The 18,858-nt window shown below is 35.3% G+C and overlaps 1 protein-coding gene across 2 annotated transcripts in view; it reads right to left on the bottom strand.

The window, feature by feature from the left end:
• The window catches only part of LOC150104546 (tetraspanin-5-like), a 231,114-nt gene that overhangs the window by 48,177 nt on the left and 164,079 nt on the right, over positions 1–18,858 (bottom strand). The window contains exon 8 of one of the 2 annotated variants that reach the window (XM_090395761.1): positions 6,599–6,749. The exons of the other annotated variant lie outside the window; for it this stretch is intronic. Within the exon in view, the coding sequence (XP_090251887.1) occupies positions 6,735–6,749 (15 nt within the window). The 3' untranslated portion in view covers positions 6,599–6,734. The remainder of the gene's footprint in view (positions 1–6,598; positions 6,750–18,858) is intronic. 2 annotated transcript variants of the gene reach the window in all.

Consider the following 18,858-nt stretch of genomic DNA (forward strand, 5'->3'; position numbering starts at 1 on the left):
AAAATGAAAGAGTTTGAGAACAGGAACCAAACCTTGGAGATTCAGTGGCAAGCCTTCAAGAAAACATTGATTCTGCCAGAGAGGCATGTGGTGAGGTTGTCTGCAAGCATAGAAAAATCAGAACTCCCTGGTGGACACAGGAAGTTAAAGAGGCAGTGAAGGAAAAGAAGAAAGCATATCAAAAGTTCCTGGCAAATAAGTCAGCTTGTGCTCTTAGAGAATATAGAGACAAATGCAAGAATGTTAAACACTGTGTAAAACTAGCTAAACAAAAGTCATGGGAGGACTTTGGCAAGAATATAGAAAATAAATATCAAGAAGGTGGCAAAATATTCTGGAGGTTGTTGAAGAAGCTTAGGAATGGAGGAAAGAGTGCTTAAAAAGGAATTAGAGATGATAAAGGTGGCATGAAAACTGGAGAAAAAGATATCCTTGAAGTATGGAGTAATTACTTTGAAAAACTGCTAAATGAAACAAGCAGTGATGACAGCACAGTGGTAAAAAAACACTGACCAGTCATGCAGTCAGGAATACATATCCATACTTGAAGTAGAAAAAGCCACCAAAGGCTTGAAATGGGGAAAGGCAGCAGGAGTAGACAATATTCAACCAGAAATGCTGAAGTATGGTGGAATAAGAGTCTTACGGTGGCTGCACTGCATAGTTCAGAAAGCCTGGACAGAGGGACGAATTCCCGATGATTGGAGTAGACCTCTCATATTACTCATATATAAAAAGGGAAATTAAACTGAATGTGAGAATTACAGAGGTATTTCCCTACTGAGTGTTCCTGACAAGATCTATGCAAGTATACTTGAGAAACGGTTGAGAAGAATTGTGGAAGAAAAGCTTGGTGAAGAACAAGCTGGATTCAGGCCAAGCAGAGGCTGTCAGGATCAGATCTTCACTTTATGACAAATAGTTGAGAAAGCATGGAATATAACAAAGATCTGTATTTAAGTTTTGTCGATTTAGAAAAGGCATATGATAAGGTGCCAAGAGAGAAGCTATTCAATACACTGCAGTTATTGGTGTCAATGGGGCATTATATCAAGCAATACTTGGTCTTTATTTGAGTTGTAAGTCAGCAGTTAGAATTGAAGGAAGTACAGGAAGATGGTTTAATGTTAAATCTGGTTTGAGACAAGGATATACGTTATCCCCTCTGTTATTCATTATCTATATGGATCACATTATGAAGGAAAGTGGTATTAAACATGATATCAAAATTTGAGATGTTAATATCAGCTCTTTGCTTTAATTTGCAAAAACTAAAGATGATTTGGCAGAATCATTGAAAATGTCAACTGTGTTGTGAATGGAGAACCGGTGAACAAGTAAAACATTTCTACTTAGGCACGATTTTTACTGACGATGGTAAATTAAATACAGAAATAGACAACAGAATCCGCAAAGCTGGATATGGGAAGCCAATTGAACAAATTCATATGGAATAAGAGAGAAATTAGTTGGAACACTAAATTAGCTGTATACAAGACAGTGTTCAAACCGGTTTTACCTTATGGATCTGAGAGCTGGGTCAGAAGTAAAACACTTGACCAAAGACTAGAGACTGCAGATATGAGAGTCCTGAGAAAGATTACAGGCAGGAACAGATGGCATCAATGGCAATATCATATTAAAAATGAGGATATTAGGAAAGAACTTGATATTGTCAGCATTCAGGAATGCGTTAGCAGAGCTAATCTCAGGTGGTATGTTCACCTAAACAGAATGGACGAGGAAAGATTAGCAAAACAAGTGTTCTCTGCCAGGTTGGCAGCAAAACGACCCAGAGGAAGACCAAGATATAGGTGGATTGATACGGTACAAAGTGCCTTAGATGATAGAAATATAAGATCTGATAATGTTGGAGTCTTGACAAGTAACAGACTGATTTGGAGGAAAATTGTAGATAGGAAGTTAGTAATGATATAATTTTTTCATGTAGTACTATCATATTCTGTACACCCCTTGTGGGTACATGGCAGGAATTTGATGATGAGAAATATAAAAATCAGTTTAACCTATTTACTTTTCCTCTATCGATTCATGTTGAAACTGTTGATGACGATTAAGTCAGTTGAATTAATCGAAATTCAGTGTGATTCTGTATGAAACAAAAATATATGGATGTTGGCATTCCAAAGTTCTATAATTATTTATCAATTGATCGATACCCTAATGTGTTATGTACAATTAGGTGTATTTTATCTATGTACGATAGCACATATTTATGCAAACAACTATTTCCAACTTTAAAAAATAATAAAACTGTGGAAAGATCAAGATTAACCGACCAGCATGTGCAAGTAATAGTGAAAATAACTACAGCTCAACAAATTCAACCAAATTTTGAAGATTTCATTAATGAAAAACTTTGTGAAGTTTTTTCAAAAAAAAAAAAAAAAAAAAATGATATGTAAAATTTATTTAAATATGTAAACTTTATATTTTATATGTATTTTTGTAACATGGTTGTATTTTGTATTTATATACTCTAATGTTAACATTAAAATATCTGTTTCCTCTTTATTTCAAGCTTTTTTTTTTCTATTGCGGCCTTTGGAGGTAAACGAGTTTGACTATGCCTGCGATAAAAGGAAAGAAAACTTGTAGAAACTTGAAAAAGAACAAGCTAGGTTCAGGCCAGGACAAGCAGAGTCATGATCAGATTTTCGCTTAAGTTCAGAAATTATGGGAATATAACAAGGATCTGCATTTTAGTTTTGTAGATATGGACACATGACAATGGTAAAAAAGAAAATCTGTTCAAGATGCTACAATTTTCTAGTGTAAATCAGTGTTTTTTAAGCTTTTCTGAACATAGTAAAAAGGTAGAACATAGAACACAGCAAAAAAAAAAAAAAAGTAATTTTGCATCATGACCAAGCATGCATGCATGCACCCACGCACGCACACAATAAACTGAAGCAAATTTCACAAAATAATATGTGCCCATACTATGTATAATAAAATAAAAACAAAACCTAATGTAATGTGATTTTTTATCAACATTTAAATACAGCACAAAGAAAACAAAAATTCAAAATAAACAATGAAAACAGAAACCAGGAAATTTCATTTAATGCAATGGGGTGTGCTTGCCTTAAAACATATGATTCATTTTTATTCAGGAAATCACAGATTTTATTATTATTATATCCATGGGGTAAGACTCATTGTGCGAGATCCATTATTCACAAAATACCTATCATACCTCTCCATAAACTCATTCACTGATGAAGCACTCAAAACCACTTCTGGCGACTCATTTCACCCACTCACCACCTTCAAAGCAAAAAATTCAGTCCTAACACCCTTGCTAACAGCAATCTTACAATTTCCATGGGTGACTCCCCCCCACATTCTCTAGAGTCCTTCATGCCATGGACTCAAAAAAAAAAAAAAAATCTAATTCTATTAAACCCCTCGTCTCTTTTTTTGCTTATCAGCTAGTTTTTGAAGCCTAAGCCTACAGACCTTCAATTTATTCTCATTGAGTGCATTCCACAGACCTTCCTTCTGCACTATTTGTCACTTTCCACTGGATCCTTTCCAAACTTTCTCATCTGCATGGAATCCAGGTGACAAGATCTGCTTGCAGTAGTCCAGATGTGACCTTATTAAAGCCTTAAAGGGAAACAATAACCTCCTTATCCTTCATCAGCATGTTCTTCAACAACTACGTAATCTGATGTGCTGTTTTGACTATCTTTGCAATATGCTCTCTAAACTGCCTTGATTGATCACAATCACCTCCCTGGCTTCATCAGTTTCATACATTTCAGTTCCATCAATATAGTGCATGCCTGTGATATCTTCTTCCCAAAGTTCATCACCTTACACTTTGTTGCATTAAACTGGCAATCATTTACCTTTGCCCAATACTGCCAGTCATCCTGTAGGATTTCTACATCACCTTCATTTACTATAATACTTCTCAGGGTTTTTTTTTTTTATTATTTTTTTAATCAGCAAATAACTGAATGTTTCCATCAAACCATTTCTTATATCACTGATGTACAAATTAAATAAACAGCAAGTTGTACTGAGCCATGAGATAGAACACTAGTCACCTGCCTCTCCCAGACTCAACTGCTCCATACACCATTTTTTTGATATTTGTCAATCAGCCACCCTTGAATCCAAATCACTAGATTCATATCTATCCCCATTTGCTCCAAGATCAAAATCTAAAATAGCTCTCCATTTTTGCTCACTACACCTATTCTCTCAGAAGACCAGAATGAAAATGTCCCTGTACAGTGATAAATATCCTCTCCCTGATAGACACCATACTGCAGATATAAGAAAAACAAGTAGCTTGATTGTATCACTAAATGCAGTAGAGACAATTACAGTCTATATAACATGTATTTTGTGACAACTGATGTAAATAGGAAACAAGAATAAAAACCACTCTGCACTGCATAATGAAAATCAACTCTTCTCCCACAGCCAATCTGATGCATACAGGCAAGCAAAACAGTTTTATTGAAGAATCAAACAAAGCATCTAACTAAATACATTGTCCTAATACCTATTTAAAATTTTCAGCTGCAGAAAATGTGGTCACATCTGTTCATAATGCAGAAACCAACTAAGTCATGTAATGTAAATTTTCAAAAGCAAATAAAGATAAAATACTTGAATCAGAATTGCATTTCAGATTTTTGTATTATTAAGAGACTTCACCAGTTCTAGATTTTCAATAAAAATTTTATTGAAAACATTCAAACTAGCATGCTGAATAAATTTACAAATTTGTAAAAATGTAAAAATTTACAATGTCACGTGGAATGTGACACAGCCCAGCTTAAATGTGTCAAAGCTATGAAACACTGATATTTTCTATTTGATTTCAATAAAAAAAAAAAAAATACTGGTCCCAACCCACAGTTTCAAAAACCCTGGTATAAATGGTACATAGTCTACACATGTTAGAGCTGAAGTAGGCACAGGAAGATAGCTGGATGTTAAATCAGGTGCAAGACAAGGGCACATATCTCCAGTGTTATTCATAATTTATATAGATCACATTATGAAGGAAAGTGCCATTAAACTTGATGAGATTTGAGGATATTAATCTCAGCTTTTTACTTTGTGATGATATCAAACTCATAAAAAAGCAAAATGTTTCAGCTATTCAGGGCACAATTTTTAGTGCAGATAGCAAACTAAATATGGAAATAGAAAACAATCACCAAAGCTGGTATAGTAATATCAGCTTTAATATAGTAATTTTCAAGTGACAGATATATAGTAATATTTGTCAAGCAAATAAATTTATATGGACTAAGAGAGACTAATTAGTCAAAATACCAAACTAGCTATATTCCAGACAGTGTTCACACCTATTTTAACTAATGAATCTGACAGCTGGGCTAGAAAAAAAAAAACGCTTAACCAAAGACCACATATACGTGAGTTCTGAGAAAGATTAGGGAAGTTACTTAATATTTTTAATGTTCAGGAATGTTTGAGCAGAGCTAATATAAGATGGTACAGTTAATAGTGAGTTAAACAGAATGGGAGAGAAAAGGTTAGGAAAAACAGATTTTTTTCTTTCTTTTTTTTTAGAATGACAGGAAAAGACCCAGAGGAAATCTAAAAACTAGGTGGATTGATACATTAAGAAGTATCTTAGAATGAAATATAAGATCTGACAGATGAACTTGGAGGAAATTTGTTGTTAGAAAGTTAGTAATGATAAAAAACTTTTCATGTCCTACTAACATAATATTCTGAATACCCTCTGAAGGAATTTGATGACAACGATTGTGATTAACTATTTTTTATGCAACTCCCACCTATGAAATGCAGTGAAGTTATATATATATAGTATCATGGGTCAGAAGAATTTTTATTTTTTAAATGTTTTCAATATTTTTAGTTATTATTTTACACAATCCAGAAACATTGCTTTATATACTAAACAGAACTTTTCAAATAACTTCAAGCTTCCAATAAATGCAGGTAGTGATCCCCGATCTGGCAATGAAATTCATATTCTACCTAAAGAGAGAGTGAACAAACATCCAAGGATTAAAATCCATTTGTCGTTTATAATTATCTTTACGTGGGATAGAGCAAGTTAATGTACTTGTTGGAGAGCAAGTACATTAACCACTCTGCTAACCACATGCCAGCATTATTTTTGACATTCTGATTAGTGTTTTATCATTTTACTTGGTGGGAGCTTGCTATCCTTGCAAATATAAAGACTCCAAACTGCTGTATAAAATAATTATACACACTAATAATTTAATTTTTCGATATTCATCTTTTCAGTATTTCAACCCTCCCCACCCTCCCCTTCCAATACTACCGGAAGTTTAAGAATCTTCAGTTATTTATCTGTTTGCTACAATTCCAGCTATGATTAACATGTATTACCGTGACATTAAATCATTCTGTGAAAAAAAAAAAAGAAAAATTGTGCTACTGACATTTTTTAAACAAATGAAAACATTGATTACAACTAATGACAATCATAATACTGATTGTTTGTGATTGTCACTGGACCACTAATTTTCCCCACTAAATTAAGCATATTAATTACTCACACACTTTGATGGGATAGTATGTTATATACCTTCCACTGATGTGAAACCATGCATGTGCATCCAATCCCAATTTGCTAATGTTGCTAAACAGAACTAATATTCTTCAAAAGTCACTCAACTCTGCTGTTACAAATATACATGATGCTCTTCAAAAGTCACTATACTTCAGAATGTACAATCCTACATGAAACAAAAAATAGACAAATCTAGTGAGAAAAATCTCTAAAATGGCAAGTCATGTATGTTTGTGCTCTAATAGTTATTAAAGACCTCAGTTTTCATACCCAATTGCAGTATAGTGCTGAATTAAGTAGTTAGCCTATTATTTTCTAACACCAGGTATACTAACAAGAAACAAGTACATTTTAAAAATAAATTAACAATTCCAGTTCATCTCTTGGTATTAGAAATGCAACTAGAAAGAAGTTATATGTATGAAAATAGTACTAACAAATATAATCCAAAAGGTGTATAAATGCTACAATAAACAGATATAGTTTTATTGAAAGCAAACAAATAGTTGAGATGAAAATAATAGCCAAAAATTGGTTAATAGATCAAAGCAAGTATTGTGCTCTCGAATAATGACCCACACAAATTGAAACTGAAACAACAGTACAGCTAATTCTCTTTTTACAAGGTTTTTTTTTTTTTTTTTTTTTTTTTTTTTTTTTTTTTTTTTTACACGATTTCGAAATAATACTGTTTAGAAAACAAAAACAATTCTATTTTTACACTGCATATTTTGATTTAACATGGTTCAAAATAGCGCTTATTTTTAAAACTTCTGTTTGGATTTCTGTTAAAAAGGGTATTTCCATTACAATTATCATTTCCTAGTATGGTACATATAACATAAAATTGAATTTTGGGGACCCCCCCCCCTATATGTTTTACATATCAGGGATTAGTGCATGCTACAGAATGAACAAATGTCAAGTAGAACTTATATAGCAAGATCACAAAAAAAGTGTTAGTGGATTTAAAGCAGCTACGGATCATATTATTTTGACTTTTTTATTATGATTATTATTTTGCAGCAATGCTTCAAGAGATTGTATATTAAAACCATTACTCATTAATCGATCCCTAAGACCGCTGGCAATGAAAGGTGTGAATTTTAACATGTTACCAGTGCACTGGAAGGCAAATAAAAAAGGTTGGGTTGCAAAAGAAATTTTTAATGAATGGTTCCATCAATGTTTTGTTCCAGAAGTTAAACACTATTTGATGGAAAAAAAATCTATCCATCCTATTTTAGAACACCCGAATGTGGAATTTTGTTTTCTGTCACCTAATACAACCATTAGACCCAGGTGTGATTGCTACCTTCAAAAACTTACTACATAAGAACATTCCAATACATTATGGATAAACTAGATAAGGATAATTTACTGACAGTTATTGATGTGAGGAAGAAATTTTCTATTTTGGATCATCAAATTAGCTAAGCTGGTGGTATCAGAATTGAAACCATCAACTTTAAATGTATGCTAGGAAGCTACTGGGCCAGAATGCATGAAAAAGAAAAACCCTGTACCACTGGATACAACTGAATACTCCAATATCATCAGATTGGCACATGCATTGGCGGAGAAGGATTTGATGATTTTTCGACTGCATATATTGAAGAATTAATGGTTGACAAGGCTGCCAGTTATGACGAAATAACAGAAGCTGTCCTTGAGAATTATGATATAAAAGAAAAAAGTGATGATGATGAACAGATTTTATTCACTGCAGGGTTAATTAAAGAAGGGCTTCAAATGGCTAGTAAATTTGCAGTCATTTTCTTACACATGCTCCAAATACTGAACAAGCTGAAAACAGTTTAAAAGTGAACTGAAGTCATGTATGGTGTGATATGAAGAATTATACAAAGAACTAGTCAAAACAGGATTTCAACGATTAATTACAGAGTTCGTGGTAAAAAGAAAAAAAAAAAAACGACCTTCAGAATTATTGGAAATTAGTGCTAATTTAGTTCTCTCCAGTAAAAGGAACTAAATTAGTACTAATTTAGTTCCTTTTACTGAAGAAAACATTTCGCCATTGAAGTATGAACAGAATGGATAAAGTGTTTCAAGTAACGAAAGCAATTTAATTCCAGTCTCACACAAAAAGAATGTGGCTATTGTCAGTAAGTGATGGCGAATAAAATTTAATTAATAACCATGTATGGGTGTATTTGGACCTTTTCGAATTTCTGTTTTATTAGTGACACACTATTTTCTTTAAGAGATGTGTGTGTGTGTGTATGTGTGTTTTGTTTGAAAATAACTTATTGTTCGTATTGGGTTTTCACATATGGAACCATTCTTCTATTTTTTTATATGCACTGTATTCTTTTTTTTTTTACACTATTTTCATTTACATGATTTTTTTCTGGAACCATTCTACTGTGTAAATGGAGAATTGGGTGAATTATTGATATACCAAATCACTACTCACCAGAGATGTACTATGACTGTATTAAATGATTAAGTTTACGTTATTACCAACTTCCTATCAACAATTTTCCTCTAAATTAGTCTCTTATTTGTCAGGTCTACAGTATTGTCTGATAATGGCTTTCAACACTGAATAAACATTGATGCAATGATAAGCGTTTGTGAAAGAGAAGCTAACACCATCAACAAAGGCTTCTCTCTCACTGGAGCAATCTTTATTCCATGCTGGAAGCCATAATCAAACAGTAAACAGTGTTTACTGGCTGTCCAACTTGAGTAGAATAATACACAGGACATCTAATATAGGCTGATGATTAGTAGAGATCACTGCAGGTATAATGGACCTCCACTGAATCAGGAGACAAGTGGTGTGTTATGAGACTGATGTGTTATTTACAACTGGTTCAGGTTTCGTAGTGAAGAATTTATGGAGACAACACATGTGTTAGAATTACTTTACTTAACATTAAGCAAGTAACAATTCTTGTAGAAAGGCTTATACGCTGGTTAAACATTCCTTAGTGTACGCTGTCAGTCCCTTAATTAATAATTAAGGAATTGACAACGTACACTAGAAATATAAATGAAATCAACTTTAATATATACTTTCCGATATTTCGGCAACATCACGTTGTCATCTTCATGGGAACTTAAGATAAAGACAAGTGTATGCAAGTACTACATAACAGCAAATGAGAAACTAAGCGAGGAAGCTACTGTTTTCCTAAAGTCCTGATGGTGCCCCGTGGCAGGCTATATTAGGTGTTCTTGGCCTTTGGGCTGAAGTTCTTCTGATGTATGTTTCCCAAATTTGGGACAGTCATGTATCCAAATTTGTTGAGGTTTGGCATGCTCCTAAGGGCTGAGGCTGACTCAATGAATAGTCTTTCATATTTGAACTTGCTGCGGTGTATTACTGTGGCTTTCTTCCACCTCATTCTGTGACAAGTATCCAGAGCATGGTCTTCAAGCCTAGCTGTACTGGTGAAATCGGATGTAGTCCTTGTGTTCTGAGATTCTGATATTTGCTGTCCTGCTTGTTTGGCCAAAGTACGACAATTTACAGCTATAAGGGACCTGGTATACACCAGGAAGGTCTAGGGGAAATAGTTGGTCTTTAGTGGAGCGGATAAGGGATGCTAATTTTCTATATGGTCTGTAACAAGTGGTCAAGTCATGTTTTTTAAGGATTTTGTTGATTTCTTCCAAGGTGCCTCGGATGTAGGGAATGGCGATGGATTTAGAGTAATCTTTTTTGTGAAGGGGGAGGGAGTTGGGTTGTGGATATCTGGTTTTAGTATTTTTTGGATTTTTTTTTTGGGGGGGGGAGGGGGGGGGGGTAGCCATTGGCTGAGAAAGTGTTAAGGATGTGATTTGGTTCAGTGGTTAGGGCTTGGTCATTTGAACAGATTAGTTTAGCCCTATTGAATAGTGTCTTAACTCCATATTGTTGTGGGGGATGGGGATTGTTGATGAAGGTATGGGTGGGTTTTCTAAAAACTACGCTTAGTTTCTCATTTGCTGTTATGTAGTACTTGCATACACTTGTCTTTATCTTAAGTTCCCATGAAGATGACAACGTGATGTGGCCGAAATATCGGAAAGTATATATTAAAGTTGATTTCATTTATATTTCTAGTGTACGCTGTCAGTTCCTTAAGTATTAATTATCATGTTTAATTTAACCAGCATATAAGTCTTTCTACAAGAATTACTATCATCCACGGAGATTCCATCGCACGCAAGGCCCGCCATTATGGTGAACTGAAGCTATCTAAACAACTGAATCGCCTGACCTTCCTAAAATGCTGCTGGGATAATCAGGTAATCCCAAATTGTGTAAAATTTAAGCACCGTTTCTTTTCAGAAAAAACTCTCTGTATCTATAACCAGACGAGCCAGGCTATACTACGGGAGCAAATTAATGCTACACGCAGTTCCCTAGCCAACGTAAACAGAGCTATTTTAGCGTTAAAGATAGAGCTTTCAAATACGCTAAATCACAAACTTTGGTCAATTCTACATGACGTCTCGTGCACTGCGGCAAATAAAGAATTCGAAAGAATATGGAGTCGACATATCAACAAGTTTGATAAATTAAAAAAAGAACTTTACGTCCAAAACAAAACTACAAACCAACACTGTAGTTAACCTTTTCTACAGTTATCTTGAAGCATTCAACGCTCTGTCACGTGGTCACAACTTTGCCATTGTTCCTAGGAAATTACTGGCTGAGGAATTAATGATCCAGATTGAACGCAGGATCCGCCACCTTCCAAACCACATCACCAATGATATTAGATTGGATGTAGCTTGTGTTCTCACAAAAGCAAAACCACTAAAAACCAACATATTCATTAGTAAATACAAGTGTCTACAGGAAATTAAGAAAAACAAAGAAATAGTTATCACCAAAGCAGATAAGGGGAACGCCACTGTGGTACTCAATCATACTGACTACACAGGTAAGCTTAAGGCTTAACTATTGGATCAAGCTACTTACCTCCCCATTGAATACAATCCCACCAACTCGCAAATTAGAAAACTCCATTGGCTCCTTAAAAAGGTCACTTCTTGGCCTGCGGAGATTACTAACAGACTAAAATCATGTAACTCTACCCCCCCCCCATCGTATATATGGGCTCCCGAAAATACATAAAGAAAATGTGCCATTACGTCCCATAGTGGATGGCATTGATTCCCGCACTTACAAACTAGCTAAATATTTAGCCAAAGTGCTCTCAATCACACATAAAAAACTCAACCCACTTCCAAAGCCAGTATAGAAAACCTTACACTCCAACATAATGACATAATGGTCGGTTTTGATGTCTCCTCCTTATTCACAAATGTCCCCCCTCTAAGAAACCTTAGAGCTAATCCAAGCTAAATTTCCTCCTGATATCTCAGTCCTATTTCAGTTCACAATGAACTCAGGCTATTTCGTTTGGCAGGAAAAATTCTACAAACAGATAGAGGGGACAGCCATGTGTTCACCACTTTCCCCACCCTTGGCCAACTTCTTTATGGAGACTTTTGAAGAGAAAGCCTTAAACTCAGCCCCACAAAAACCTGCCATATGGCTTCACTACGTTGATGATGTGTTTGCTATTTGGCCACATGCCTGGATACACTCCTCTCCTTCCTAACACACTTAAACAAATAACACCCTAGAATCAAGTTCACTCTGAAAAAAGGAGGAAAACAATAGCCTCCCCTCCCTAGACACACGCCAACCTGATGGTACCTTGGTTTTCTCAGTTTTTAGAAAACACACCAATACAGGCAGATACATTCACCAACAATCCCCCTCTCAACAATATGGAGTTATTAAGACACTATTCAACAGGGCTAAACTAATCTCTGTTCAAATGACCAAGCCCTAACCACTGAACTAAATCACATTTTTAACACTTTCTCAGCCAATGGCTACCCCCCCCCCCAAAAAAAAAAACATAAACCAGATATCTACCCTCCCTTCTCAAAAAAGATTACCCTAAATCCATCTCCATTTCCTACATCCGAAGCACCTCGGAAAAAATCAACAAAATCCTAAAAAAACATGACTTGCCCACTTCTTACAGACCATAAAGAAAATTGGCATCCCTTATCCGCTCCACTAAAGACCAACCACTTCCCCTAGATCTACCTGGTGTATACCAGGTCCCTTGTAACTGTAAATTGTCCTACTTTAGCCAAACAGGTAGGACAGCAAATATCAGAATCTCAGAACACAAGGATTACATCTGATTTCACCAGTATACAGCCACTCTGGGCTTACAGACCATGCTCTGGATACTCGCCACAGAATAAGGTGGAAGAAAGCCACAGTAATACACCGTAGCAAGTTCAAATATGAAAGACTATTCATGGAATCAGCCTCAGACCTTAGGAACAAGCCAAAACTCAACAAATTTGGATGCATGAGACTACACCAAATTTGGGAAACATACATCAGAAGAACTTCAGCCCAAAGGCCAAGAACACCTAATATAGCCTGCCACTGGGCACCATCAGGACTTTAGGAAAATGGTAGCTTCCTCGCTTTGTTTCTCATTTGCTGTTATGTAATACTTGCGTGCACGTGTCTTTATCTTAAGTTCTGATGAAGATGGCAACGTGACGTTGCTGAAATATTGGAAAGTATATATTAAAGTTGATTTAATTTATATTTCTAGTGTACACTGTCAATTCCTTAAGTATTAATTATTAAGCAGTAACAATCGACGTTTCAACCTCTGTATTGAGGTCTTCATCAGGAAGACCTCATATGTACAATATACAAGCTACATGCCATTGCACTATATAAAAGTAAAATGAATCTAAATGTTTGTTAATCATTTATCCTAACCTGACCTCTGGTGAGAAAAAAAAAATGGAACTACATTAAACAATTTCAATAGTCCTTTTGTATTGAAATTTTCTTCTTACTGTGGTTGAAGTTGGGTCCTCCACATTCTTGGAATAATTAATCCATTTTTGCTCGGATTTGGATTTTAGCATTTCACAAGCTTCTTTGAATTTTCTTTCATACAAGGTTTTTGTGAAGTGTAGGGGCTTAGTGCCCTTCCAGTCAATTCTGTGGCATGTTTGGAGAACACGGTGTGATAGGCCTGTTTTACCATAGAGGAGGTATTTAATGAGGCATTTGCATTCCTCTTTTCTGATTGGGATAGTGCATCCTGTTTCTCCTATGTAAGGAAGCTTACAGGTACATTGAATTTTGTAAACTCCTTTGCAGGCATGGTATAGAAGATGATCTTTGGAGGAGCTAAGTAAATTTCTTATTGGAAGTTTTTCCACTTGGTTATAGTATAAATTAAAGCTACAGAGAAATTATATACTTGGTTTAATCCTTTATCCAAGTGTAAGCAAACAAAGTTTGCTCCCAAAGTATTTTCAGGAATTGGGCAACTTGTATATAGCAGCTAATGACTTTGCATCACTTACCTTGATATCCCAAAGCACATATCCTTGAGGACATGTATAATGCTATGCATTATGGGAAGGGTCACTACCCAGACTTCAGTTCTGGGTAGTGACCCTTCTCATAATGAGGTCTCATCAGTGGGAGCCAGACCCAGAGGTGATACTAAGGTTGAAGTAATGCAGAAGTCATATTTCATATACAAGCTTACACTTGGATAAAGGATTAAACCAAGTATATAATTTCTTGGTAGCTTTAATTTATAGTATAATCAATTTATAGTATAACCAACAACTATCTCTAATTGAGAGTATTTTAATAAGGTGTGACACCTTTTGGCTACTCATATATGAAAATATGAACGTTTTGCATTACTTCAACCTGTGTATCACCTCTGGTCTGGCTCTCATTGATGAGACTTCAATAAAGGTGGAAACAGGTCTGGGTAGTGACTCTCCCCATAATGCATTGCATCATATGCCACAAGGATATGTGCTTTGGGATATCAAGTGATGCAAAGTCATTAGCTGCTATATACAAGTTGCCCAAGTCCTGAAAATACTTTGGGAGCAAACTTTGTTTGCTTACACTTGGATAAAGGATTAAACTAAGTATATAATTTCTTGGTAGCTTTAATTTAAAGTAAATTTTTTAGTTTTGCCAGGAGTTTGAAGGTTGTCTTAATGTTGTATTTAAGTAGTGTTCTATCTACTTTTTCTAAATGCCCCTAATGTACAGTATGGCTATGGTTTGCTTTTAATGGCATTTGTATGGAGGATCTTTGAACTGTTTTTTTATTGTAGCCATTTTTTTACAAATGTTTGATTAATGACTTCAAATTCTTGGTTCAGAGCTATTCACTGGAGCAAATTGTTAGAGCTCTGTGTTTGAGAGTGCTGATGACTCCTAGTTGTGTTGGATGGTGGTATGAATTTTTATGTAGCATTGGCCTGTACGTGTGAGTTTGCGACAGTGAAGGAGAGAGGGCCTGAGGGAAGACGTGTAACGAGTGTGTCTAGAAAAGGAGGAGAGTTATTTTTGATTTCGATGGTGAATTAAATACGTTTGTGTTGTTTGTTCTTAGTAATGTATTTAATGTTTCGCAGCTGTGAGGCCAAATCGCAAAAATATCATTAACACATCTGAGCTAGACTCTGGGTTTTAGGCTGGCCGAATCTAGAGCTCGTTGCTCAAAGTCTTCCATGTAAAAGTTAGCTACTGAAGAGGGAAGTGGTAAGCCCATGGCTGTACCTTCTTTTTGTACGTTAAAATTATTTTGCCACATGAAATACCCAGAGCGGGAGTATGTGGGCAAAGAGGGCCGTGATATCAGGAGGAAATATGTTTTGTAAGAGAAGAATAGTATCATTGATAGGGACATTAGTGAAAAGGGCAATTACATCAAAGCTGACTAATAAACCTTTGTCATTGAGTGTGATGTTTCTAATCTAGTTTATGAAATGTTGTGTATTTTTTTATGTAGGAGGGGGGGATGACCCACCAACTCCTTGAGTGTGGCCGCTAATTTCTTGGCTAAGTGATAATTAGGGTTGTCGATTCCTTCAACTATCGACCTTAGTGGCGTGTCTGTTTTGTGTATTTTTGGCAGGCCATAAATTCTGGAAGCATGGGCATAATGTGGTATAAGTTATTTGGTTGTTTCCTCTGGTCATGTGATCATTGATTAAAAAACATTTAGATTCATTTCACTTTTGTATAGTGCTTGTATATTGTATATATATATATATGTTTCCTGATCATGACTTCAATACAGAGGTCAAAACTTCGATTGTACTTGCTTAATGTTAAGTAAAATAATTATTCTGACATGTGTGTTGTCCCCATAAATTCTTTACTAAGAATGCTGACCACCATGTACCCTTAAAAGAAAGAACTGGTGTTTAGGTGGCTAAAGTTGAAGGGAGTTGGCAATAAGATGTCCCATGCATGCAATTAGAAGGTTTATTTTGTTGGGCTGATCTTGAAAAAAAATCTTTCATGGAAATTGGAACCATAACTTTTTGTTTGATGTCCCCACTGAAGAATTTCTTTACTTTACCATAAATTCTTTACTAAGAATGCTGACCACCATGTACCCTTAAAAGAAAGAACTGGTTTAGGTGGCTAAAGTTGAAGGGAGTTGGCAATAAGATGTCCCATGCATGCAATTAGAAGGTTTATTTTGTTGGGCTGATCCTGAAAAAAAATCTTTCATGGAAATTGGAACCATAACTTTTTGTTTGATGTCCCCACTGAAGAATTTCATTGTATAAGTTAGAGATTCCTGTTTTAAATGAGATGCAGGAAAATGTATATTTAGAAAGGCAATAGAAGGGTAATACTGGATTTATATACTCTGAGGATGGAAAACAACCATAAAGTGTAGTCTTCACTTAATAGAAATGCCAGTAATACTTTTCATGGATGTAACTACATTAATGAAAGGCTCCTAAATGCTAACTTTAAATCTGAATGTAATTAGCTGCTACTGATGAAAATATAAAGAAAAAGTATTATTATTTTTAACCAGCTACAGGACATACTCAACAGTTAAGTGATATAACAATTATTTTGGAGGATTTGGATGCCAAGATGGCACCAATTCCAATTACTGGGCAGTAGTAATCGGTCCATTTGACACTGATAATTACAACAATAATGAGAGACTACTCCAGTTATTTAAGCTAAATGGGTTGAGAATAACTAATAGGTATTCCAAACAAAGATATTATGCAAGTACACTTCAGTATCACTTGATGGTATCCATAAGAACATTGACGACAGTCTAATACAGAGGATTCCAAACTTTCTTGGTTCACAATGCTCTTAGTGCTCAGTAATTTTTTCATAGTGCCCTTAGGCCAAAAGAGCTGCCTAGCACTTCAGTTTATTAAGTAGTTAGGTACAAACTATTTAATAGAAATTTTGTCTTAAACTTAGTAGCAATTTGAATATCTGAGCATCACTGCGAGTTTGCTGCAGTGCCCTGGGGTGCAGCAGCATACAGTTTGGAAACCGATGTCCTTACTACCTCATTAAGAACACACTGCAAATGAAGCTTAGAAAATGCACTCCAAGCCATATTAATGTCATTATTAACATTGAAGCAGCAAGCAATTCTGATATCACCAGAATTTATCAGAATTGATCAGAGGTTATGAAAGACCTAGCCTACAAGATCACTATGCAGAAAGTGTGTGGGATGGCTTTAAGAAGATTGTGCATGAAACCAATCAACTTTCAGAACTTAGAGAAGCAAAAACTGAATTATTTTAACAGTTTGGCAGGTGCAGTAAATTGCAGACAGAAGAGAATGCAGGAAGAGGCTGGAGTAGCATTGAAATAATGGGAATGAACAAAGGTATATGAAATTAATATACAAGTAAAAACACAGTTGAAAAATAAATAATCTTCTTGTTTAACAAAAGTTTTTATATGAAGTTATGAATAAATTATGTAAGAAAAGAGAGAATGGAGTGAAGTCATTAAAACATAAGAATGCAAACTGAAGTGAAAGGTGTGCAGAGCATTTTGATAATTATGACAATGACAAAAACACTGACATGGAGGAGTAAGGATGTTGTGATTCTATTGTATAATGGTTTGATCAAAATGCAAAGGGATTACTATGTACAGATTTGGTGGCCTGATTTTCAAAAGGATGATGAAATGGTGAAAAGAATTCAGAGACTATTGAAGACCTGAGTCTAGAGGATAGAAGAAAAGGGAGGGGGGGGGATATGATTGAGACATAAGTTGGTAAGGGAGGGAGAACAAGACGTTATCCCTGGAAGCTGTATAAGGAGTGTGAGCAGGGGGAGGGAGGGAGCAGGTTGGTGTGAAGAAAGAAAGATAGTTGGAATGCATTTAAGTCATGGTATGATGAGCTGTGTGACAGTGGAACACAAGTGATGAGTCAAACGACTCATCACACGGAGGTCTAATAAATTTTATACAATATTTATTCCTGTGCCATGTTTTGTCATAAAGTTATGCAGCTGCACTTCACAATTCACTAGGGTGTGATGAGATTACTGCCAAAATGCTAAGGGGGGGGGGGGAAGGAAAATGGTGACTTGGAACTAAAGATTCTGCTTTAGAGTTCAAAGTTTCCAAAAACTTTAGAAGTATAAAAGAAAACTGCATGATGAATTAGCTTGCTATCTATTCCAGGTAAGGCTCTATCATTGTTATACTCAAGAAAAAAGATATGGTCACCAAACACTTTAGGGATAAGCAAAGTGGATTCAGAACCAGAAAAAACTGTGCAGACCAAATATTTTCAGTGAAGTAAATCCTTGAGAAATGTTTAGAATTTCAGAAACATGTGATCAAGTTTTGGCAAAATTTATGGAACACTAAGATCTTATGGAATACCTGAGAAACTTATTATCACTGATTTGTTTGATAACAGTAATGCTCATAGTGAATGTTTTAAATTACACATGGACTAAGTTCATTTCTCCCATGATAATGTGGGAGAAATGAATTCCATTACTGCTACCATTGATGATGTTAGGAGTCACCTAGATTTGATTATCAATATACAGAAAAGAAGAGTAAAAAAAACGGTAACAAAGATGAGTCTTCTTTCTTAAAGGATGTGTACAATGCAAGTCTTTCACTTTGATTATTTTAGTAGTTATGTTAGTATATCAGTGAAATGAGGAATCAAATGGGTAGATTAGGAATAGCTTCTGGAGCATTCCCAAACTTATAGAAATTTTGGAAAGACAGTGGAATAGTAGTAAGAACAAACCTTAAAATTTCTGGTGGATAGCTACCTCTCAACATTTATTGAGAGGTAGCTATCCTGTCCTACATACGAAATTTTTATTATTGTGTGTGGTGAGGGAGAAATATTTTTGCCCTTACCATGAGCACACACCAATAATAAAAGTTTTACATCTCA

Source organism: Typopeltis vanoorti, chromosome 7 (genome assembly GCF_054136105.1).
Source record: "Typopeltis vanoorti isolate ZY-2024b chromosome 7, IOZ_Tvanoo_1.0, whole genome shotgun sequence".
Taxonomy (NCBI): Eukaryota; Metazoa; Arthropoda; class Arachnida; order Uropygi; family Thelyphonidae; genus Typopeltis; species Typopeltis vanoorti.